At 41.0% G+C, this 24,275-nt stretch overlaps 1 protein-coding gene across 19 annotated transcripts in view; it reads right to left on the bottom strand.

Moving 5' to 3' along the window:
* The window catches only part of AFDN (afadin, adherens junction formation factor), a 142,641-nt gene that overhangs the window by 5,058 nt on the left and 113,308 nt on the right, over nt 1-24,275 (bottom strand). For 8 of the 19 annotated variants that reach the window (XM_050787062.1, XM_050787067.1, XM_050787071.1 and 5 more), the window contains 10 exons: nt 23,504-23,569; nt 23,223-23,296; nt 22,601-22,719; nt 19,748-19,942; nt 19,026-19,117; nt 18,493-18,678; nt 14,824-15,825; nt 12,488-12,523; nt 4,317-4,451; nt 623-1,136 (listed from right to left, as the gene is read on the bottom strand). In XM_050787062.1, the coding sequence (XP_050643019.1) occupies nt 623-1,136; nt 4,317-4,451; nt 12,488-12,523; nt 14,824-15,825; nt 18,493-18,678; nt 19,026-19,117; nt 19,748-19,942; nt 22,601-22,719; nt 23,223-23,296; nt 23,504-23,569 (2,419 nt within the window). The remainder of the gene's footprint in view (nt 1-622; nt 1,137-4,316; nt 4,452-12,487; nt 12,524-14,823; nt 15,826-18,492; nt 18,679-19,025; nt 19,118-19,747; nt 19,943-22,600; nt 22,720-23,222; nt 23,297-23,503; nt 23,570-24,275) is intronic. The other 11 variants (XM_050787079.1, XM_050787074.1, XM_050787076.1 and 8 more) reach the window with 5 other exon arrangements.

Below are 24,275 nucleotides of genomic sequence, written 5' to 3'. Positions count from 1 at the left end.
GAAAAGGGGATGAGAGGAATTTCACTGTAACTGGGGTCTCTGGACTCTGGCGTGAGGCAGCCTGCACGGAGATTATGAAGCCAACAGTTAACCAGCTTAGCAGATGCTCCGGCCACACCAACCAAACCACCATGAGAATGCATGATTTATTCCACAGGCTACTTAATCCAGAACAGAAAGTTCTACCAATATTAAATAATGGAAACTTAAAATGTAATTATAACACTTTGTCTTTAGAGACACTACAATGTGTGAAAAGGCACTTGTTCAAACAAATATAAGGTCATTTGTAGAGATAGAAAATGAAAGCCAAGACCAACAGTACTTCAAGTGATTTGGGAACAACACAGAAGGACTGATTGTCAGCTGATCAAAGAAATGGAACTTTTTAAAGTGCAAAAGAAATCGGAGTACTAAGATATCTACCAAAGAGTATTAGCAAAGAACATTACAATCAGAGGCAGAGGAGGATCACCATGCTGAGACCAGTGATCATGTGACATCCAAATTCCAAAGCAAGTACGATCGCCATGGACCATACTACAGGGCAAGTGTGCAGAGAGATGCTGAGGTTCCAATCATTAAGACAACGAGCGCTGATTTGTCACTCTTTTACCTCTACCTTTGCAGTGGCTGGGATGGTAGGAGCTGGATTTTTTTGGAGGGGGCGGGGGCTGGCCTTTTTTGTGAGCAGTACTGTTGGCTTTGGCTGGGGATGGCTGGAATGAGTTCGAGAGAAAGATGCCATCGGAGGCCGGGCGTGGCTGGCAGGGGGGTGGCCGTGGTTTAAGAGGGGCAGGAAGAAGGTCCCCATGAGACATTCTCGTGCTGGAGTACTTATCCTGACCTGCTAGGCTGCAGTCCTCCTCCTCCTCCTCCTCATTGTATGCAACAAACTTGGCAGTGAACAGCGAGTCGGGGGAGAGGACCTGGGTTTTGAGGTAGGAGGCGTTTCGCTGAGGCGGGGGAGGAGGGGCGCCGGGCGCGGGGGACGGGGACGGGGGCTCGTAGTCCCGCGGAAGCGGAGGGCGGCACAGACCAGGTGCCTCGGGCTCCAGCAACCTGCGCGCCGCCTCGTCGTGCTGTCTGCGCCTCTCAGCTTCCAGGCGGCTGTAATACCCTTCTTCCTGTCGCCTCTGCAGGCGGGAATAGACAAGAGTGCAAAGGTCAGAGGTCAGAAGGGAACAGCCGACCCACTGGGCCTTCAAAGGGAACAATCCTCATCATCACACTGACGTCAAAGTTGAATAGTTACAATTACTATATAACAGAAGCAGCAGGTCCATCCGGAGTCTTCTCCCTAGGCTTACAAGTAATTAACACTATTCTGGATTATTTGACAGAAAACTGCTCAAAAGCACGGAATGGATTAATTCTCAGCCTCCTGCTTCCCAGTCACTTATGCCTCTCCATTATCCCAGTGGACTGAATTCTCCTCTGCTTTCCTTCTTTCCCTCCTCCATGCTCCTGTTACTTCCTTCTCTCTCTCCTCTTCTGATTTTGGCAGGATATGAACTTACCTGTTACTGCAGTGTTTAAAGATAACGCAAAACTAAAAATAGGCTGTGACTGGCTTTCTATAGCCAGCACTTTCCGAAAGGCAAACTTGCGTTCTTTTTCACTGAGCCCCCATGAATGCAGAGGAGCAGTCCTTCCTGGACAAGGAGGACGTGACTGAACCACCCTGTCTACTTCCGGTTACTAGGAAGGAGATCAACAGGAAACCAGAAATGAAAAAAAAAAAAAAAAACCCAAAAAACACTCATTCTCCCAAAGTAACGATCTAACAAATATGCTTTCCATAGTTCTCAACTTATATTTCAAATCTTAATGAACTCCCTGACAGACAGAAAATTAGAGAGCCAGGAATTAACAGCAACAAGAGATTCAAATATATTTTGACACATACTGTACATGTTTTTCTCTCATACATCTGCACAAACTACAGTTGACAGTGTTAAAATTATTTTAACATTAAAAAAAGGTAACAGCACAGTTTTGTTAAAGATTGACAAAAGTTTTAGAGCACAAGAAAAAAGTAAATAAGAAGGGGGATGAAAGAGCAAACAGAATAAACTGCCTCGAGTAAATGTTTAATGCTGTGAAATGAAGTACAATGAATTTTAAATTCGTTCAACCAAAGAAAACTAATTTGAGAGACCTTGCTGGCATTCAGTGAAAAGTTGTTAGTCCTATTTTCAATTTCATGCTGTATTTTCTCCCTACTCCCTCTAGAGCCACACACACACACACACATACACACACACACACACACACGAGTGAATATGCAGTATCACTCCACCTTTTGAGGGAGAAAACTCTTAAGAATAAATGCCAGCCCAATTACTGCCCTGAGCCCAATTTCTCATTGAATCTTCTTGCTCTATGTTTAGAAATCCTGAAGGAAGACTCTCATTTTCTTGTCTACACAGAGTAAGTGTTCCCTTGGAGTGAGGAATAAACCAGAATGACTTCCTGTGGCTTTTAAATGGAACTATCAAGAATCTTGGTATTAACATGAAGAACAGTTGCTTGATAACATTTTAGGGAGAAATCAAAACATCCTCTTTTAGTTATACCAAGAACAGATACAATTACAAGACGACTTTATTCTACCCAACAAATGAATGGCACATTTTTCTATAACAAAGCAAACCCATGAGTTTTGGACATTCTGATATAAAAATAGGTTATTCGCCTTCTTTTTACAGTGACCACTTAATTATAGAAGCAGTTACTAACACAAGTGTATTTGACATAATCATGAGTTATGAAAACACATTGGAAAAATTAAATAACCCAAGAGTTTCTCAACATAGGAAAAACATGGCCTGGTCCTCTCTGCATGTGCTCTGTGCTGCCGTGACAACCCAGCTGCCCCCGTCGAGGCTCCAGCGTGGCCAGGACTGGGCCCAGCTGTAACAATGGGCACTGTGCAGGGCCTGGGACAGCCACGCTGGCACTGACCTGGAAAAATACAGCCCTCCAAGCAGCCAGGGCTGCTTTCACGGAACAGCAAAGCAGCAGCAAACACCGCCAACACTCAGACATCAAGCGGCTCAGCATTTTGGAAATCTGATTTCCTTAGAAAGATCATCAATGTTGACTTACCATTACACAAGTGAAAGACTCATAGGGGAACCTAATCCTGAAAGCTCAAACTCTTTGAAAGGACTTCAAACGCTATTCAGAGTCAACAGATAATATGATAATAAACTTAGAGGGCAAAGGTCTACGAAATGCAGAAATCACCAATTTCAACACAGGTGAGTGTCCTTATTCACTCTACTCCATTTAAGTGAAGTCACATCATGTCTATCAAGCTTACTCTTAGATTGCTCTATATCCTAATAGATCATATCACTACAAAAAACTCCCTACAAGTTCTTTTCTGTGAACAGTACACTGTTCTATTAATATAGTTCACTAGACTATCGAAGAAGGAATTATTAATAAAAACTAAATTTTCCGCCATCAGAAGTTGTAACACTGAAAGCTTCTACCTTCACAGAAGGGAAGTAACAGAGAAGAGCAGCTTCTCTCAAACCACACAGAGCAACACGCAGTCCCCTCGGGATGAAACAGGCCCCCACAGGGAGCTCAATGGCTACAGCCTCTTCATCCAGAGGGCATTGGCCACACACAGGACGAAGGGAGATATGGAGAGAAACATCTCAAAATCCCCATTTCTCAGAATGTCAAAATTCGCTGTCATTTTAAAATTCAATTAAAAGGGTTACTTGACTTAAAAACACACACACACAAATGAAAATAAGTAACTCAGAATATTTACTGGATTACATACTAAATTTTCCTGTATCATGTTTTCTAAGCCATCTGCTCTCTTTACCATCAACCAGAAGTGAGTGATTTGAGTAAACCATCTATTTGAAATGTTGAATGGCAGCCAACTGTCTTACTATGCTTCTACTGCTTCCCACGGTCCACATGCCATTTAAGCAATCACTGAACAAATGTCACCTTCACAATGACAAGCTGGGCCATGTCCAGTAAAGATGAGTGCCCGAGGAAACGAACCCTTTGCAAAGAGGCTCACTGCTACACACACCCAAGAGTTCAGAAGTTTGAGGGAGACAAAACTTGGCAGATAAGGGGATCTGGAGACAGTCCAGAAGAGAGGTAGGTGGGCCAGACGGGGTAAAGTTGCTGGTCCAATCACAAAGCTGGGGGAGCCAGGCCCTGCTCTGCCTTGTGCTTCTTAAGACACACAGAACTTCCAGCCCGCTCTGCCCCAGCCAATCGATTACGTTCAGGCTAACTTGGTAAAATTCTAGCTGCCCTTAGAGGACCATAACCTTTTCTTCAGCGTCTCGTTTTGTTCGCTCCTCCTCCTGCCGCCGGCGCTCTTCCTCTTGCCTCGCTCGGTCTTCTGCTTCCCGCTTGCGCATCTCTTCTAACTGCTGCTGCCGCCTCCGCTCCTCGTCCTGCAACTAACAACAGGCTGACATTAATCTCCCTCCACAAACTCCACCAGCACAAGACATAAAATGCACACATTAAGACAAGTAGACACACATATACACATACACACACACAGAAAGTTAAATACAAAATACCAGGTTAAAATCACTGTTGGAAGATAAAACTTTTTACATTTTTTTAGCTCTACAATTTTAAAATAAATTACCTAAAAACTGTTGTCACAAATCCCAGAGTTATTCCTCCATTAATCATGGCTATAAGATGGAATTCATCATCTACATTCACACATTCAACAAGCACAATTCTTTTACTGGAACAATATTAGTTAACCCGTTCACGTAACTTAACAGGCTCAAACAGATAGGCCCCACTTGATGGGCCTGCAGAACACGCTTAAACACCTCCTTCCCTCTCCCTTTTCAATTTCCACTATGAATGTCTTGTAGAAGAGGGAGGCCCCCACTTGCCTCTGCATAGGTGAGACAGAAGCAACATATGTGACTCCAGTGGGCCGGGCAGTCATCGGTCTTGCCTGGGGACCAAGGCCTGCCACTCTCTTTCCTCTGCCCTTTGCCATCAGGTCCCTCCAGATCCCACCCTGGATTCAAGAATTTCCTCCTGACTCAGAAGCACCCTACACTCTGCACCATGGACCCTGAAACTGAGATGGAAGCACTCTACGGTCTGCACCATGGACCCTGAAACTGAGATGGGAGCACCCTACAGTCTGCACCATGGACCCTGAAACGGAGATGGGAAGGAGCCCTATCTCACCCTCCTATCTCACGCTCTTCTGTCTGGACCTAATGTTGAACTCTCAGTCAATACAATCCATTCTGTTTTCAGGTAACCACAAGTCAAGAAGTCCTTATGTTAACAATTCATTACCTGACTGTTTTTGTCTTTTTGGTCATTCAAGTTCTGCCTTTTTGAAACAACACAAAAAGATACCTTTCCTTCGTATCATTCAAATACTTAAGGATGTCCTTCAAATACCTAAGTCTCTTCTTTTCAATTTTTAGCTCCTTTATCCTTCTGCTTACATCTCTATGTACCATAGGTTGAAAATACCTTTCCTAAAGAGGAACCCTGGATTAACAACCAGTGAAGAACAGAAAGACTCACCCTTTTTGTCTCAGATACATAGCTTTTCTGTTATTCTAGTCTAAAATAATGGCAACTTTGAAAATTGTGTTCTCCATTTACTTATCTGTATAGACCTGTGCTACAGGAACACCCACAGCTCTATTATCATACATCATGAAGAAGTAATCAATGTTTATAGGATTAAAATGAAACTTAAAGCCATCTAGTTCAATCTCTAACCACTTCAGGAATCCCTTACAGAAAATTCCTATGTGTTTCAATTTCTACAGAATTAGCAGTTTGTCTATACATTTTTTGTAGCAGAAATATAAGAATGTTAGCTGCTGGGATTTGAACTGTGTTTGTATTTTTTTTTTCAAATAAAAATCTAATAACTTCACTCTCCCTTGACTTCTGTGAAGAAAACACTGTATCTGGTGAGAAAGAATAAATTAACCTGTGTTATTAGGCTTTTTCATGTCAATAAACAATAATAAAACATCTTAGAAAAAAATTATAATTGCCTTCTCAAAGAGACAAATAATTGAACTGTCTCTAAAGACAACCTATCCATACCCCTGAGGGATGTTAGGATGACTGGCTTTTAGGGGGGTTATAGCAGGAGGAGATGCCACTAAGAACCCAGAAGGAAGCCATCGGTGATGCCTTGCCCCTGAGTTGACAGAACCAGCCACAGCTCCCCGTGGGCTTCCTGCATGAGGGGCCAGAGGAAAGGATGGAAACGTTCAACAAGGATTTCAGGGGTCAAGAAAAACTAGGAGAACTAGGAGAAACAGCGCCCAAACAAAAATAGCAAAATAAAGCAAGTGAGAATATTAAATATTCTACAGAAAAGTAATTTAGGGTAGAATGTAAAATTGCATTAATGCAATATGGGTGTTATCCTTATCCCACAAAGCACAAACTAAGTTATGTTAATATTTTCTAGCCCCAATTAAAAATAAGTGCGGAGCAAGAGAGTGTTACACAATGGTAGAGTCCATTAGTTCTTTTAAAGAGAAGTATATTTTAAGAAATCAGAACAATTATCATTTTCATCATTTTTTATAGATCTATAAACAGGCATTTTCTGCTTAAAAGCCTCTCTATTTCTAAATCTGGAACGCACTAAGCAAGGAGCCGCTCCCTGTGCTCAGCTCATTCGTTACTATTCGTAAAGGAATAGTAATAACCAGCACCAGTGTAATCAAGGCAGTCTCTTTCCACTCTTTGGCTAATTCACATATTTCCATTTCCAAAACATAAATTGTTTTGCTCTTCAAAGCTATGTTGCTTTACTCCCACCATTCACAAAGCATTAATGAGAAAAATGAGACTCTCTTAATTTACTCAAAATAAGAGCTTAAAACAGTACATTGAATTGTATGGGTTACTTATATTCAGTAACAGTTAAAGGATATTTTAACTTAAATTACAAATTTAATCACCCTGCAATCCAGTGGCAAACTGCCTATTACATTAGCACTTTGATTAAAAGAATGAAAAGTTACGTGCTACCAAAATAGCCTTGCAGGAAGTGATATCTGAGGGGAGAGCAGAATAGATTAAAAAATAACTATTACCCGATGAATCAAGACCATGCAGACTGAAAGTTATTCTAAATCGAGAACTATGCTGGGATTTGAAAGCCAGTATGTGGCAAGCTTGAGGTAGTCCACATTCCCCAAAACAGGTATTTTCAGGATCTATCTATCTATCTATCTATCTATCTATCTATCTATCTATCTATCTATCTATCTATCTATCTATCTGTTGAGATCTGTGTGTTTATAATTTTGTATCATGAAAATGAAACTGGTATGTGAACATAAAATGGGGCCATAACATCCTTTACTTTTTGACAAATTACTAAAAACACGACTCTGTTAAAGCCCTTAAAAAGCCTTTTTCTCTACAGACTTTTTCTGCGCATGCTCCCTCCCGTTAAAAATGTCCATGCTAAAAAAATTTTAAGGACAAAAACATGAAGAAAACTCCTGATTAGATCATTTATGACAAATGAATGACTGAATTGGAATGCCTTTGGTAAGTAATATATAACACCTGGATTTCAGACGGAGCAAAAGTCTTCTCTATGTCTCAGGGACCGACTTCCTCATCAGGAAAACGAAATCCTCTCTCACAGAGGTAGAGTGTGTTAAATGACACAGGAAAAACCATCTACTGCAGCACCTGGTACTCAGTAAGTGCTAGCTCCCTTCCTGTAGCACAGCCCACACACGTTTTTCAGATTTAAGTAAAATGACCACTTTATTAGAAGTTGTAAGATCTAGAGCTTAGCTGGTGAAAGGCTCTTGTGGCAGAGACTAAACAGCATAATCCCCAAGTAAGACAGTGTGGCTCTATGTGGCCTACAACAGAAACCTGAAGTTCTTTTAGGGCAACTGTTTTACGCAATCATACAAACTTTGTATTCCATTCTGTAATATGCATGTGTTGGTTTTAATACGAACATATTTCTTCTCCTAATTCCTCGAGTAAAACTGAGACTTCCTGAAGATGCACTGCGACTAAACTACAGCTTTGATATTCTGGGCAGGGCCCATTTTCATTCCAGAGGCATTCCAATTTGAATAGACAAAATACAGTCTGACTTCCCACAGATAGATTTCTCTGAAGAAATACTTCTGAAATGAGGCTTCCTACTAATTCCTGCTTGAAATTTTTATAAGGCTTTCAATCCAACCCCTTCAATACCTGGGATGCTCAAGAGGGTATGCCCAATTTCTACAGTTCCACGCAAAACAAACAAACAAAAACAGGAAAGCGGAATAGGCGGGAAGACCTAGCTTGGGTTTTCAAGTAAGGAAAGCAGCAGAACCACTGAAATCTTTGAAAACATCTTTTCACTGGTATTACCCCAAGGGGGAGGAATTTCTCCTGTGAGTTCTCATGTTTTCTGAGTCAGCAGATGACCTATTAAAATGTGTTAACAAGACAAACCTGAGCTTAGCCACTGAGAGATTTGTCAACCAAGTAAATTTCAAGAAAATGATTCCTGCCACTACAGTGTTACAAAAAGAGGCATTTTTGTGTCCTAGAAAGAGCACTTAATATGAATTCAGAAAATTCCTGTTAAAACCTTCACTCTCACTTGATCCATGTGATACAAGCAGAGTATCCCTTATCCAAAATGCTTGGACCAGAAGTGTTTCAAATTTTGAATTTTTTTAGTTTCGGACTATTTGCATATACATAATGAGATATCCTGGGAACAGGACCCAAGTCTAAATATGAATTGATTTCTGTTTCATATACACTTTGTATATATATAGCCTAAAGGTAATTTTATACAATATTTGAAATAATTTTGGACATAAAACAAAGCTTTGACTGCAACCTGTCATTGAGGTCAGGTGTGGAATTTTCTACTTGTGGCATAATGTCGGTGCTCAGAGTTTTGGATTTTGGATTCTGGATTTTCAGATTAGGAATATTCAACATGTACTGGCCAAGGCTCCCCCATAGTGGGTTTGGAGACCCTGGCTCTCACCTGCTCTGTGTGATACTGGGTCAATCTCTCCCATGCTGGCTTAGGCCCTTGTGCTCTGCCATAGAACAGGTTTGTCATGAGGAAGTGAGAGGAATATATGCAGTTATGTGGCAACCTGGAGTGATGAAGGCACGAGTCACACACCTTGTTATCAGGTGGAAAGACTAGCTACTTCTCGAGGCTGTAGCCAGGCAAAGCTGCAGCCACAGTCACCGCCACCTCCATGGTCCTAACTGACCGGCTACTCAAGTTAGAGACAGGTCCAATGACAGGACAGAGTACTCTGCCGGGAGAAAACAGACGTCCTGATAATTCCAGGTGTCCCGGATTTGCCCATGGTATATAAAGGAAAAGCACTAAAGACACAATGGACTTCATCATAATCTAGTGCTGAAGGAGATCCCTCCAGCAAGTCAGACTTTGGTATGAACGTGACTTACACACCATCTCAGTCGTTAAAATAGGACACAACCTAGCAACAGCTCTACTCTTGAGCTGCCAACAGTCAGGAAGGTCACACACCTTCGAGAGCTTGGGACCTTGGCCTGGAATCCGATCCCACTCACTCGACTGCCTAGCACGCTCCAGAACTCTTCTAGAAACTTGGACAAAGGTCACTGTTCCCATGGAGGTGGCGCTACCCAGAAGACACAAACATGCCTAATGGTGAGTAATGTGCATAGCTCGTCCACAGAGAAACACGCAGGACACGGTAGGCTGGTGGGCCGCTGACACAAAGCAGCATGGGCAGGTGGGCCCCTCCAATATGAAGCAGTGGGGGAGGTGGGCCCCTCGTGGAAAGATGGCATCTGAGAGACACCTGCATGTGCCAAGAGAGTCAGCCATGGAGACAGGCAGGGACCCTCCCGACGGCCCAGCGTGTGCAGGGTCACTAGAAGGCAGGCAGGCAGGCTGGAGGGCAGTGGGCAAGGGTGTGAAGAGGAGATGAGACCCAGACAAACTTGGACCACCTGTCTAAGTGAAGGGAGAGACTTAGGAGGGCTGTGAGGATGTTCTCGTGGGACTGCTGTATGCTATGTCAAGGCTGTCCTGTGAAGGGACTGGGGGGGCAGTACCAAGGGGTCCTGCCAGTCTCTTGCAGTGACCCAGGCAGGAATGGAGAGATGCTCTGGTCATGGGGGCACAGAGGTTGGTCAGGTTGTGAGGAGGTCAAGCCAGTAGAGTTTCTGAACAGAGAAAAAAGGGGGTCATGCATGACTGTGGTTTCCTGCCTGAGCAACTCGAAGCATCAGCTGAAATGGGGAAGGCTGAAGGCAGGATGATGAGCAGTGCAAGGCGAGTGAAGCAGACAAAGATTTCACTTTGAGCATGCTGCACTCCAAAAGTCTTACTTGACTCCATGTGGAAATGTTACATGGGCAGGTGGATATCTGAGTCTTTAGTGTGCGAGAAGTTTGGACTAGAAATCAAATGGGGACATTGCTGGCATCAAAATGGTGCTACTGTCTCAGGTCAGAAGTGAGCACAGAGGATGGAGAAGGCACGCCCTGGACCGCCAGGGGTGACGGGTCACCGAGAGACGAGCAGAAACCAGTGCAGGCAGCCTCCCAAATTCATGAAACTCAGCTGCTTCCAAACAGGAAAGGACCTGCCTCATTTATCTGACTACCTACCTGAAAATCCTGTGATGTGTCTTAAGAAAATATCTTAAGAACCACACTGGGTAGCGTCACTCCCTATATAGTCACATATTTGCCCTTATCCTTATTAAGGAGAGGGCTAATATCTTCACAGAAGAGGGTCTCCTAGGGTAACCTGCCAATTCTTACATAGCAAGAATTCTATAGTTTTTTTTTTTTTTTTGAGCCAGAGTCTCGCTCTGTCCGCCAGGCTGGAGTGCAGTGGTGCAATCTCTGGTCACTGCAACCTCCACCTCCTGGGTTCAAGCAAGTCTCACGCCTCAGCCTCCTGAGTAGCTGGGATTACAGGTGCCTGCCACTGTGCCCAGCTAATTTTTGTATTTTGAGTAGAGACGAGGTTTCGCCATGTTGGTCAGGTCTTGAACTCCTGACCTCAGGTGATTGACCTGCCTCGCCTCCCAAAGTGCTGGGATTACAGGCATGAACCACCGTGCCCAGCCAATAATTTTATAAATAATGAGGTGCTATTAATAATATTTACTGGGGAACTGGGCTAAGAAATGCTCAGAAACATGTGGTTAAGATCAATATTAATACTCAAAATAATTATCTTTTAAAGAAAGAAACCCTCTGAATTATTTCTATGGAACAAAAACCTTATTGCAAGCATTATTTTACTGTTCATGTGTCATAGGATTCTTCATAGTATAAGAAATTCTCTTTGGGCCTGTAGAGCTGGCTGGTATCTTCAATGCCTCAGGTAAGCACTTGCTCAATGCTGAGCAAGTATTTGCTGAATGAATATCTCACACTAAGGTGACTCTGATTAGTATCTTCCAGCTACACCTATGTACACCAAAACACACAAAGAAGTAGGGAGAAAAACATATACTTTTAAAATCTTTGTTTCATGTAAGAAAAAAAAAAAATGCAAAGCTCAGAAAATATGCCTTCCAATCACCAAGGAGGGGAGGCGTTTTTAAGAAAGGTTCCTCTCTAAGGCATTACTGCCACTGTGCTAAACTGAGAGGGGAAAAGGAAAAGGGGACTAGTATTTGGCGAAAAGGCCATTAAAGTCAAACCTTGATTCATGGGTTTTAAATGTACTGTCTGATATTGGCTTTTGTCTTTAGAAGTTGACTAGAATTTGTCTTCAAGTTTATATAAATATATCAGAGTCTAATTGTCTAGCAGGTGATAAAAACACCACACACAAGCATAATGGGCCCTAAATGATGTGCCAAACTTCCCCAACACGACAGTAAACACTTTGAATTTACAACAGACCATGACCTCAAATATTTCTCAGCAGACTGATAAACTGGCATGGCTGATAAACTGAATTAAAATCCACGTTATATTATTAAAGAAAACACAGAATACATACATGTTCACTGGAAATCTCTTACTCTACCAATAGACAGTTATATCTTAACTGGCTAATAATGTCAATACCCTTTCAACTGAGTTTATAACAATTGAAGGTTTAAAATCTATGTCTAATGTAAAAAAAATGAAATAGATTACTCATTGCAAAATTTATTTCATTTGCTCATGTATTTATGACTACATAAGAATACACGGAATCAATTTATGACTGAAACTGAGAAAAGGTCAAAACCATAAACAAACAGTAACACTTAAAATTAACGGAGAAAAGCAAAGAATAACTAAATCTAGGAACATTCAAAGGCATGCTTCTAAAGTGTCAGGGACTCCATCTCCTGATGGAGGACACCCCTAAGGAGAACTGGATCTACTGAAAACATAAAACAGCCACCACTGAAAGAAAAGAAAATCAAGACAGGAAAAAAGCACCAAAGGGAAAGAAACAAGAACATACCAAATCTAGAACAGAGATTGCTGGCATAGCAGTCTGCTGCAGGTAACAGAGAAAGAAAAAAAAAAGAAAGATGAAGTGTGGAAAAAAAAGTTAGGTTTAGACCTGTAATCTGCCATCGGCATATTTTCTCACTATCATGCGTCATCTGTGTTTCAACAACTTGATGAGAAAGGTAAAGAACTGCACGCTAACTTCTGTATTCAGAAACAGAAAAATGCCCACATGGTATTAAATGAGTTTCATCATTAAGATACATAGAAAATAAAAAACAGCAAAATTTCCCTTAACTTTCTTATTTGGAGACTAAGATACTAATTGTAACAGAACTACTAAGCAAAAAACAAATATTTTTTACTAAATTTTCATGAGAAACTTTCCAAATATCACAATTCATACTAAAAGGCTTTGAAATATTCAGTGTTTTAACCCATTTGGAAAAGCTCTGAGACCTTTCAATAAAAGTTGAGTCCTCACAGAAAAGGACACTTCCAGAAATACTACAAGGCTAACTGTTCATTACTGTCAGGACACAGTTATAACAATAAGAAATGCTAACACTGTTGACTCATTTTGCCATACACAACAGTTGTATATTCAGAGTTGAAAATGCAGTGAAGGAAAAGACATCCTTTCATCTTTTGGGGTGTGGGCGACACAAGGCCGTGCACATCCTTAGGTTACTAATGAATCCATCTGAGTGCACCCACAAGTGACACTGGCCAGAGCAGAGGAGCATGCACCTGACACCAGCAGGCCCAGGACCTTCCAGAGAGCTTCGACGGGGAGGGGCAATCACTCCAAGAATCCTGAACAGGAAATGCATAGTACTTTTAAAGTACCGTATTTTTAAAGCTACTTTTAAAGTAAAATAGCTATTAATTTAGGTGTTGGTTTTTCAAATAAAACAGTGCTTACAGTAAACACAGCTACTCATCAGGAAGTTTACTACTGATGACTTGAGAAATACTAATAAAAATAGTAGTAAAACAATGTAATAATTCACACTTTGGCCTCATTTAAGAAACTTAAGTGTCTAAGGGGATTCAAGCTGAATTGGGCAAAGTTTTATATATATACACATTTTGGCTGAGATATGTATATATTAAGAAGTATGTATGAGAGAGACTTTTCAGGAAAAATTCACAGAGCAAATCGAAAAAGAATCACACTACTGGGCTCTAAGGATCTAAGGACTCACAAATTATTATCTAAGGTTAAATTTCATTGTGAGATAGAAAGATTAAAATGTCTGACCTAATAGCCCCTGGTAGAGCTTTACCATAAACTGCATAAAAAACAGTTGAAATTAGAAACAGAATCCAGAAGATAAAAAGAACATGGCTCTGGATATCTTTTCTCAGAATATTGCACACACACTGTTTAAAAAAGAAAAAAGTCACTAAAACTCATGAACACAAAATGGTCAATAGCATTCTCTATAAATTAATATTAATAAATGCCCAAATTGATAGCAGTAAATGCCTCTTACCAGTTCTCTTTATAGAGTAACAAGGTATTGCTTTTATCTAAAATTTTTGCATAACAATTTGTTGTGTTAAATGAATTTAAATTTTACTTTTGTGAATTTATTTAAAACAAAAATCATTTTCATACTATAGAGAAATAAGAATAAAATCAGTTCTCAATAGCTTTATGCTACAATTGGAATATAATTGTTTATTACCTTAACAAATGCTTGCTTCATCAACAGTACAACTACTGTGAAGATTCTTTTTGGTAATGACTATAAATGTAATGATCTGAACACTTTCATTTGTTAACCACCACAAAATGCTGACAAGACCAGGGGCCAGTGATCGGCCCTATGTTTCTGTAAATAAAGTTTTATTGGCACAGAGACACACCCATGTGTTTACTTGTGTCTGTGGCTGCCTTCCTGCTACAACAGCAGAGCTGGGGGTTGCTGGAGTCCACATGGCCTGCAAAGCCTAAAGTTATCAATCTGGCCCTGGAAGAAAAATTTTGCCTACCCCCAATCAAGATTATTACTGGTCATTAACAAATACTTGTTTTCTCAACTGGAAGTGTTAAGGAAAAGGATAATTATGAGTTTGCTAATGAAAACAATCAAGTTGCATTTGAATTGTATTTAATACTTGTCAAAGCACGTCTCAAAAAATTTAGCCTTATAGCCCTGACTCATTTCTCTACAACATCAGCCAAGAGTAACACATAGAATAAAATAGTATAAGCCTAGGGGCCCTTTTAATCCTTATCATCATGGGGGGGGGGGTGTCTAGCTATCCCCATGGGAAACACGTAGAAGGTGAAATAGGGACCACAGATGGGCACAGCCAAAGCCCTCTCCCCTTTACCCTCGCTCTTCGTTCAGCCTCCAGGCGCTGCATGATGAGCATGGTGTCCACATCGTCGTCCTCCTCCTCCTCGTCATCTTCGTCCTTCTGCTTCGACTCCTGTAGTCTCTTCTGGAACTGCCACTCCAGCATGAGCTTGCGCAGCCGGTCGCTCTCCTCGGCGCTGCGGTCCGGTTTGCTCTGGAGCTCCTGGATCTCCTTGCTCAGCATGTCCACGATGTGCATCTGCTGCTGCTTCTCCAGCTTCTCCTTGGCATCCCGCTTCCATGGGTCAGGAGACAGACTGTCCCCCGAGGAAAGCTCCTCTTTGCTGACTGTGATGTATTGCAAGTCCCTGCGCTCGATCGTGCGGGGCTGCTGCTGAGGCTGTAGCTCCCGAATGACTGTTTCCTGGGGCCGCTGGAGTGTGGAAGGCTTTTCGGGCTTCATCTGCTGTGTGGTCAGGGGAGAAAACGGAGCAGGGTTTAGGGACTGAGCGCGCATCTGGCCCAACTTCCTCTCCTGCTCTCTCCGCTTCCTCTCCCGCTCCTCCTCCAGGCGGGCCTTCTCCTTCTCATACCAACGCTGATGTTCCTCTCTCTTTTTCCGCTCGGCAGCAGCCACCTGCGCAGAGGGTAGTCCTATCTGGTTGGTGGAAGGGGGTGGTGGGAGAGGCAAATCCATGGACATTCCATCGAAATCACCGGCGTAGTGGACGGGAGGTGGCGGGGGTGGCGGAGGCAGGTCTGTTCGGATTGGCTGGGAGACGGCCACAGGGGTGGCCGGTATTGCTGCTGGTGTTTTCCAACGGCCAGGGCCACTTTTGGTCAGTGTGGAAGCAGGGGTGACCGACTTAGAGGAATGGTTCAGGTGCTCTTGGCTAGATGTACTGGAGTCCAATGAGGAGCTCTGATTTATCCACATATCACTATCAGACTTTCTGTCCATAGCTGCCTCTATTCGATGCCGCTCAAGTTGGTAAGCTTTATCTTCTCGAAGTTCTTCTTGGGAACGTGTAACACGCTGGAAAAAGAAAAAGAACTATTACATTTCAGCCATTTACTAGAAATTACCAAATATCCACAGACATTTTATCTTCAGACAGAAGAAAAACTGTTAAATGAGTGTACAGAAAGAGACTGAGACTGCCCTGCAAGGCTCATTGGCTAACGTGGAATAACAGTGAATTTATCTGTGTAAAGAGAAAAGCAGCCAAGCGTGGTGGCTCAGGCCTACAATCCCAGCACTTTGGGAGGCTGAGGTGGGTGGATTGCTTGAGCCCAGGAGTTTGAGACCAGCCTGGATAACACAGTCTCTGTCTCGACTAAAATTAAAAAGGAAAAGCTGCGCTTTCTCTCTGCATTGAGGCCCTTTGGTGCCAGTGCCCATCCTCATCCTCCTCACCCTCCTGCAGTGCCCTGCACCATCTCCAGCGCAGGGACCAGACATGCGACTTGGACTTCAAAGCAATGAGTGTGTTTATTCATAATATGTAAAAATCAACAACAGGTATTTCTCTAATTACTATTACGAGTAATCATTATATGTTAAACATTTAACCATCCGTGACTTTCTGCATTTTACAAGCTAAGGAATGGCTTTCTGGGCTCTGTGGCAGAGCTGTGCATAGTAATGCAAGGACATGTCCTACACATCTGAGATACATCCGCTCCAATATCAGAAAGGTCTAAAGTGTACTGGTATAAATTTGTTGAACACAAAGGTAGGGGTGTGAGTATGTGTGTGTGAGAGAGACAGAGAAGTGAGACACACAAACACACAGAGAAAAAGAAGTGAGTACACTTTTTGCAAAGGGCTAGTCTAAAATCTGAGAAATGGCACATCTGAAAGGAGTCTACTCAGATAAACATGATCACTATGAGGTCTGAATCAAACATCTTTTTCCTGCCCTGTTAATGAACACAAATTAAAGATGTAAATCGGAAAAACAAATTATTTCCTTTTTCTTAAAAAGCAAACCAACAAAAAAGATGAAGTATCACTTCAAAAACCAGTAGTCTCACAGAAAAACCGAACATTTACTCCCAACATTTTGCTAGAGCTTTACTTAGTACATAGAGAGTCTCATTACTGGGTACGAAATCTATGGACTACATAAAAACAGAGACTGTGCACCTACCGCCACTCCCTGCTGCTGGAAGGGCTGACCTGAGTCACTTCTCTGCTCCCTTAAGACTTTGCACTGGCCCTGGCTGCTGGCTTGCACTCTCCACCTCCCCGCTTAAACCCCATCATAACTTTTCATTCCACACTCTGGCCTGCCGCACAGTTCCTCAATTCTCTCCTCTAGGTATTGTTTACCCATGTTGTGAGGTAGAAACAAGTAGCAGCTGTATACTATAAATGTGAAGACGTAATGCCAGTCCCACAGAACAGGAAATACTGTGCATAAAAATGGGATTCAATGTATGCACTACAAATTGGATTGTCTTGACATATGGGAAGCAGATTCTACTGAGTCCTAACAAAAAATACTAGAAGAACTAGGGCACAAAATTACTCAATTTTTAAAGAGAAATTTGGAGAAAGACACCTCCTCCCAGAGAACTCCAGCTTTTGGTGACAGAGTGTGTCCGAAACTCCCAAGACTGGGCCGTTGCAGGTGATCAGGCCCACCTAGGAGAACAGCAGGATGGACCAGCACACCAGACAAAAGGCCAAGATGAAATCTCCTGACGGCCAATATCTGTGGCCTGAGAAGCATTTTCTTTCCTCAGAAAACAGGCTCGTCCTCATGTGTATCACAGCGTCTATCTCAGTGCAATCCTCTCTCCTCTGCCTACTGTTCTCATTCTTCAAGGCTCAGCTCAAATCCCATCTCAACTCTGAATGTCTTTTCCAACCACTCTAAGGCGGCTGATCTTCAGAATTCCCAGAGCATTTGCGATCCAGAGCATGTATTTGTTACAAAGATCTAGACTGCACCTCTTTTTAAGTATATCTTTAATTTTTTCTCCCAATCTTTCACCATACAGTTATCTTTCTAAAAAGAAAACCACATTTGATAACGTTCCGAGCTTAACTACTCAGATTGGCATCTCCCATCTACTAATGTGGACAAAAATCCAAATTCCTTAGCTGTCATGTCAAGCCCTTCTGTCTGGCCCCACCTATCTTCACTGCCTTAGATCTCGCCACCTCCTTCACCTCCACTCAGGGTTCCTGCTGAACTACTACACATCTCTGTGACTTTCCCTCCTCCTGGAAGGCCCTTCCGTGCATATGGCTGTGCCCAGGTTCTCGTTTGAGACTGAGAAGCTCCATCCCCTGCTGGGGCCTCTTCTCCCACAGCACTGACCATGCTGGGTCTGATGTGTCTGTCTCATTTCCCTGCCACACCATGAGCTCCCACAGGCAGGGCAGGGACTGATAGAGTGCAAAATATACCACGTGAGTTCTAATTTCTCACTTCTAGAATCAGTGAACTTTGTCTTAAAAATTATAAGGCCTTATATTCCTAACATTTTGTTAATCAAACATCAGAGAATAATCCTTGTTCTTATTAAGTATTCTATCCTATCTCCTTTTTTCCTCAAACTTAACTACAAAACCGTTAAGGAAAAAACAAAAGGCCAACAATGCTGTTCTATAGAAAATATTAATCGTGTCTCAGAACTCAGTGTTTACTCCTTGAGAGGTGAGAAGTGTGTGGAATCTTTGATTTCTAACCTGAATTGCAATACTGGAGTGATTACTATCTGTGTGCATATGTGGCTTTTCCTCATAATTTGGCCACTGGTTCTGAGGAGGAGCCATCCGATCCTGGGATTTGGAAGCTGGGAAGGTAAAATACTCTCTGGTGTACGTCTGAGTGGGGATGGGGTAGGCTTCAGGTCTAGGCGGAGGCGTCTGCTCCTGTAAAATGTGAAGAACAAAGAAAAGTGAGCTTTTTACAACCATACAGACTAACTTGATTTTCATTGATCTGTTTTAAAATTTTAAAAATAGTATATATGTTAAATACTGCATTAAAAAATGTTTTATCCATATTGAGAATAAATAACATTTCATTTTGCCCAGACTTACTAATTTAAAACTGATTTACCTGACTAGTATATTAAAAATCAAAAGATAAAACACTGCAAATTTAGAAATTATAATCAATGCTAATTCAGAGTAAAAATTGTACTGGGTAACTGAGATGTCCCAAGGGAACCCTAAGTGTGGAAGTGCAGTAGAAGCCTTTTGCTTATCAATCAGACCTCAGTGCAGAGGTTTCCAGTAGAGACAGATGTTATCTTCGCTGCTGTTCCAGAGGCATATGCACTTTTCCCTCCAGGACTAGGAGGCTGATCTGTTCAAGTCAGGGGGGAAAAAAAGTTTAATATTAAATAAACAACCTATATATAACATAAAATTTCCTTAAAGACCTCATTCATCTTCATTCTGCCAGTGAGTTATGTAGCATAGAGACGAAAAAAAAAAACCAAGGCAGATGAGAAATCAGGTCTTGTCATATCCATGTCCATCTTTCAAATCATCACAGCCCAGAGCTACAAAAAAAACTTTGTAGCTCTGTGTATCAGGCCAGGGACTGGTAAACATTTTTGGTAACAGGCCAGAAAGTAAATACTTTAGGCTTCGTGAGCCTTTGTCTCCTGCTGAGTATCTTTCTATTATTTCTTCTTCTGTTAACAACCCTTTAAAAATGTAAAAAATATTTTAGTTTCTCTTGGTAATTTACCAACCCCAAATAGAGATGTTATTAATGCGTTTGCTTATGGGATCAACTGAATCTAAAGTTTTTCAATCTTAGTTTTTGTTAGAGAAATGTTACTTAATGATATCCCTTATGAAAACTGTATCATAGTTAGCCAATGTTTGCAAAGAATAATTTTAATAATTAACAAACCACAAAGTGCCTCCTCTCACTTCAGACTGTGACCATGAGTGTACTTAGGAAGCAAAAAAGTGTCACTCTTACTTGCTACGTTGGGGCTGGAACGGTGATCAGCTCTATTTTTCGTCAGTCTGTCATCACCGGGCAATTTCTTTGGTTCACTATATTCTGCCCAAGGCAGCTGAGGACTCTCAGGAGACCCATTTTGAGCGGAATTATTATAGAGTTCAAAGCCTTCACTCTTTGGTCGGGGTTTGCCTGAGCCACGACGATCTGAAACTGGAATCAAAGCATATTCAGTATCTCTTAAGATTTTATTTTCAACACCCTGATTATCATAAAAATTCCGTAAGAATTGTTCTTAGCATAAGAAATAAGGTGATTTTCCCTATAAAGGTCAATTCTTCCTACAGAATCATAAAACAGCTTTTAAGTAAATATACTAAGAATAAAGAAAATATTTTTACTTAATTGGTAATGATGGGAAGATGAACACTTTCAAAGTTTATTTTCTCGTTAACTGAAACTTCACTGTTTTAAGCAACAAATCTAACCATTTTTAAAGTATCTTTTTTAAAAAAAAACTAAATAAAGATAAATATGCTTTCCTGACTTCACAGAAAAAGATCTGAACTTTTAATCGCCCAGTGTCACCGTTCTGAGCAGCCATCATGTGACACGAGCCTTCTGCTCCTGACGGCCGCCGCTTCTGTCAGTTCTCCTCCTTTGTGCTTGCTCACCCTGGTTTATCATCTCCTGTTCACAGCTTCCCTCTGTGTGGCTTCTAACTCACATTCTAGTTTGCTTCTTTTAAATGACCACAAACTAAGAAATTAGACAACCAAGATGTTAGGCTCTATGTTACACAAAAAGTAAAAAACATGCTGAGCAAGGCAGACAATACCACACTAGGTTTTGCTGAGATGCCCCTTGGGTGGTGTGTGTTTGCTTCAATAAGCAGCAGGTCAGGTTCTCTGATGCCTTGGCTGTGGCTGTGATTTGTTACTATTAGGTACCAACTTGAGGTTCTGGGTTGTGAGGTTTCTAGAATCCTGCCTTACGGAGGAGAAAGCCATAAAGGCCATATTTAGAAGTCTATGTATACATTTAACAAGGTGTGCTATGAATCAAAATGGTTTTCTCCTATTGTGTCTGAACTAATTAAAAGCCCTAAATTTGTATTGATTTTATCCTGAGATTCTTTTTGATGTAGCTATAAAACCACAGTTCCAAAAAATAAATTATTTAAATAAAAGATTTTTAAGTGAATTACAGTCATGCACCAAATAAGCCCATTTTGGTCAATGATGAACCCCATCCATGATAGTGGTCTCCTAAGATTATAACGGAGCTGAAAAATCCCTATCTTCTAATGATCTTAGCCAGTGTAGTTGTAGTACAATGATTCCTCGTGTTTATGGTCATGCCAGACTGTACTGCTAGCTGTATATGAGTATAGCTCATACAATTATACATGGTATATAATACTTGATAATGTAATATGCAACTGGGTTGCTGGTTTATATATTTTACTATACTATACTTTTCACTGTTATTTTAGAGTGTGCTCCCTTTACTTATAAAAAGAGTTAATGGTCAAGTAGCCCCAGGCAGGTCCATCAGGAAGCCTTCCAGAAAACGGCATCGTCACCACTGGAGGTGATGGCTCCATGGCATGTCACTGCCCCTGAAGACCTTCCCGTGGAACCAGATGTGGAGGTAGAAGACAGTGACACTGATGATCCTGACCCTGTGCAGGCTGAAGCTAATGTGTGTGCTTATGTACGAGATTTTAACCAAAAAGATGAAAAGATAAATTTTAAAAAACATTTAAAAATCACTTACAGAGTAAGTATAGAAAGAAAATACTTTGTACAGCTGTACAACATGTTTATGTTTTAAGCTAGGTGTTATCACAAAAGAGTCAAAAGTTTTTTTTAAATTTAAAATTTTATATAGTAAAAAAGTTAAGAGCAAGAGAAGGTTAATGTATTATTAAAGAAATAACTATGTATTTTTGTAAATTTAGTGTAGCTTAAGTGTACAGTGTTTATAAAGTCTACAGTAGTTATGGCCATGTCCTGGGCCTTCACATTCACTCACCACTCACTCGCAGACGCACCCAGAGCAACTTCCATCCTACAAGCCCCACTCAGGAGAAGTGGCCTTTGATGGGTCTAGCATCGTTACTCTTTTACACCTTTTTTTTAACTGTAGTTTTTCTATGTTGAGCTGTGTTCTCACTGAATTACAATGGCCTGCAGTATTCAGTTGGGTGACATGCTGTGCAGGTCTACAGCCTAGGAGCAACAGGCTACACCATCTAGGTCTGTGTAGTACACTGTGATGTGTGCACAATGATGAGATAAACTAAGGATGAATTTTTCAGAATGGATCCCTCTTGCCAGGTGATGCATGACTGTATACAGAATGAGATCATCATGCCGTATCTCAGCAAATGCAGGACTAAGGTAACTACACATATACAAATAAATGCCTATTTCTTCAGTGAAGAACTGAAACACTTTAAATCCTGAGTCTGCCTATCAAAACTGAAAATCCGTTCATTCATTCTCTAGTTTTTTTCCCAGTTCATCCTTAACATGTCACATTCATTCTCTACTGAGCACCTACCATGTGCTGGGCCTACAGAAGCTCACCAGCAGTCAACCAGCCCTGTGGGGGTGAAGCCCTGTGGGGAATCCTGGTGACAGGGAGGGGACCTGGTGACTCACAGTGTGGGTTCCAAGGTCACAAGGCTCACATGGGAATCCCAGGCACTGTGCTGAAGCGCTCGCATTCTCAATTTCTTTATTTTTAAAACCAGGGCAATAGTAACACCACTACCTCCTCCATGGGGTTTTGTGACTATTCAAAGAGGCCATGACTGTAGAACACTGTTTGACAGTTGGCCACTGTCTCCCTGCTGGTCCTTACTTCTCTGCATCATGGGGGATGGCTGATTGAGAAGGGTGGCTAGACCGTGGTAGATGGCACCCTGCTTTGCTACTTCCAGTGTCACCACAGAGCTTGTTCTTGTCATGAGTTCTGCTGCCCTAGGAGAAGAAGATTACACATGTAAGAAAAACGAAAACGCAGTGCCTGCTCTGTCATGAATAGCTGTGATCACAGCAACTGAAAATCATGTTCCACAGCCTCATCTATTATTTTGAGTATGGTTCTGACTTTTTCTTTATTTTTAATTTTAATTTTTTTTTATTTTTTATGGTTCTGACTTGCAGACAGCTTACTCACTACCCATTTTCTCCTTTTAAAACTGACTATGAAAATAGGCAAACACATCTCCTGTTATATTAAGAATAGTAAGATAATATTCAGAAATTTGAAGTGTTAAGAGTATGTTTCTTTCAAGTTTCAAAGAAACTGTACTAGATTAAAATATCTATAATTTGATAAGTGAAATGTCATGTACACTAAAAAAGGTAAAGGGTAGTATGAGCATGTTTTAGCATAGTTTTCATCTTCCAATTTCAATATTTAATGTAAAAATCACCTAAAAATGCTAATACTAAGCTTCAAGCAAATAAACCAATGATACCTTTCCTGAGAGAGTCCAACCAGACTTCGTCCATCCACGCTGAGGAGTTGATCACCTGCAGCTAGACGTCCATCCTAGGCAAATCCACAGGTGTGTGCATGGATTAGGGGTGGAGAGCAGAGAGATGGAGGAAGAAAAGGTAATAATGAGTAGATACCCTGTTTCTTCTTCCAACAAACACTGTGTAGTGTTACATAACTAAAAGTATCAGCAGAATCTCTCACATCATTTGCTGAACATATGACACACTGAAAATTTACTTCTTTCAAAATGATACTGACCACATCTGCAGCACCTCCTTTCACAACCGACTTCACATAGATTCCTAGTTTATCTTGACCAGCACCCTATTGCAAAAACAAGGCAAAAACACTGCACTGAAAATATACTGTAAGAAATGCACTATGCAGGAAAGCAAAACAAAAATAAAACCACCCAACATGTACACAGGTAACTGCAACAAAGTCCTGGTTCTCATTTTTACATGAAAATCAGAATTATGAAAAATCAGTTATTCATGCATCAGCTAATGATGAGACTAAAATAGAGACTTGGAATCCTGAAGTTAATTTAAGAATAGTTCTGAACAGCCACAAGTGTAAGTGAACTAAGAACTACTTGCATGATATATACTATTAATCATTTTAATACAAAAAGCAACTTGGTACAGTATTTTTACATTTCACCATTTACCTATATCCTCCCTTATACCCTTGTTCTTTTCATACATATAGTTTAGGATTTTAAACGATAAAAAAACTTCTGTGGCTAACAGTAAGAGGAACTTAGTAAGAGAAAATCATACAGAAAATAATCAGTATTATAACTCATGTACTGTAACCGTAAATAAATATCAAAGCAACAAGACCCAATTCACATAGAATTGATATATTATGAAAGAATAAAATTCTGTTAGATAGACTTAAGTATTATATACAATTACTTTCAGAATCACCAATATTCTACTTGGATATCATGACTATACTAAACTTAACCCTATAACAATAAAAATTTTGGGTAATTTATTGCAACTATCAAAGAAAGCAGTCCTAT

The sequence above is a fragment of the Macaca thibetana genome, chromosome 4 (assembly GCF_024542745.1).
Source record: "Macaca thibetana thibetana isolate TM-01 chromosome 4, ASM2454274v1, whole genome shotgun sequence".
Lineage (NCBI taxonomy): Eukaryota > Metazoa > Chordata > Mammalia > Primates > Cercopithecidae > Macaca > Macaca thibetana.
This window is presented reverse-complemented; position numbering and strand designations above follow the sequence as displayed.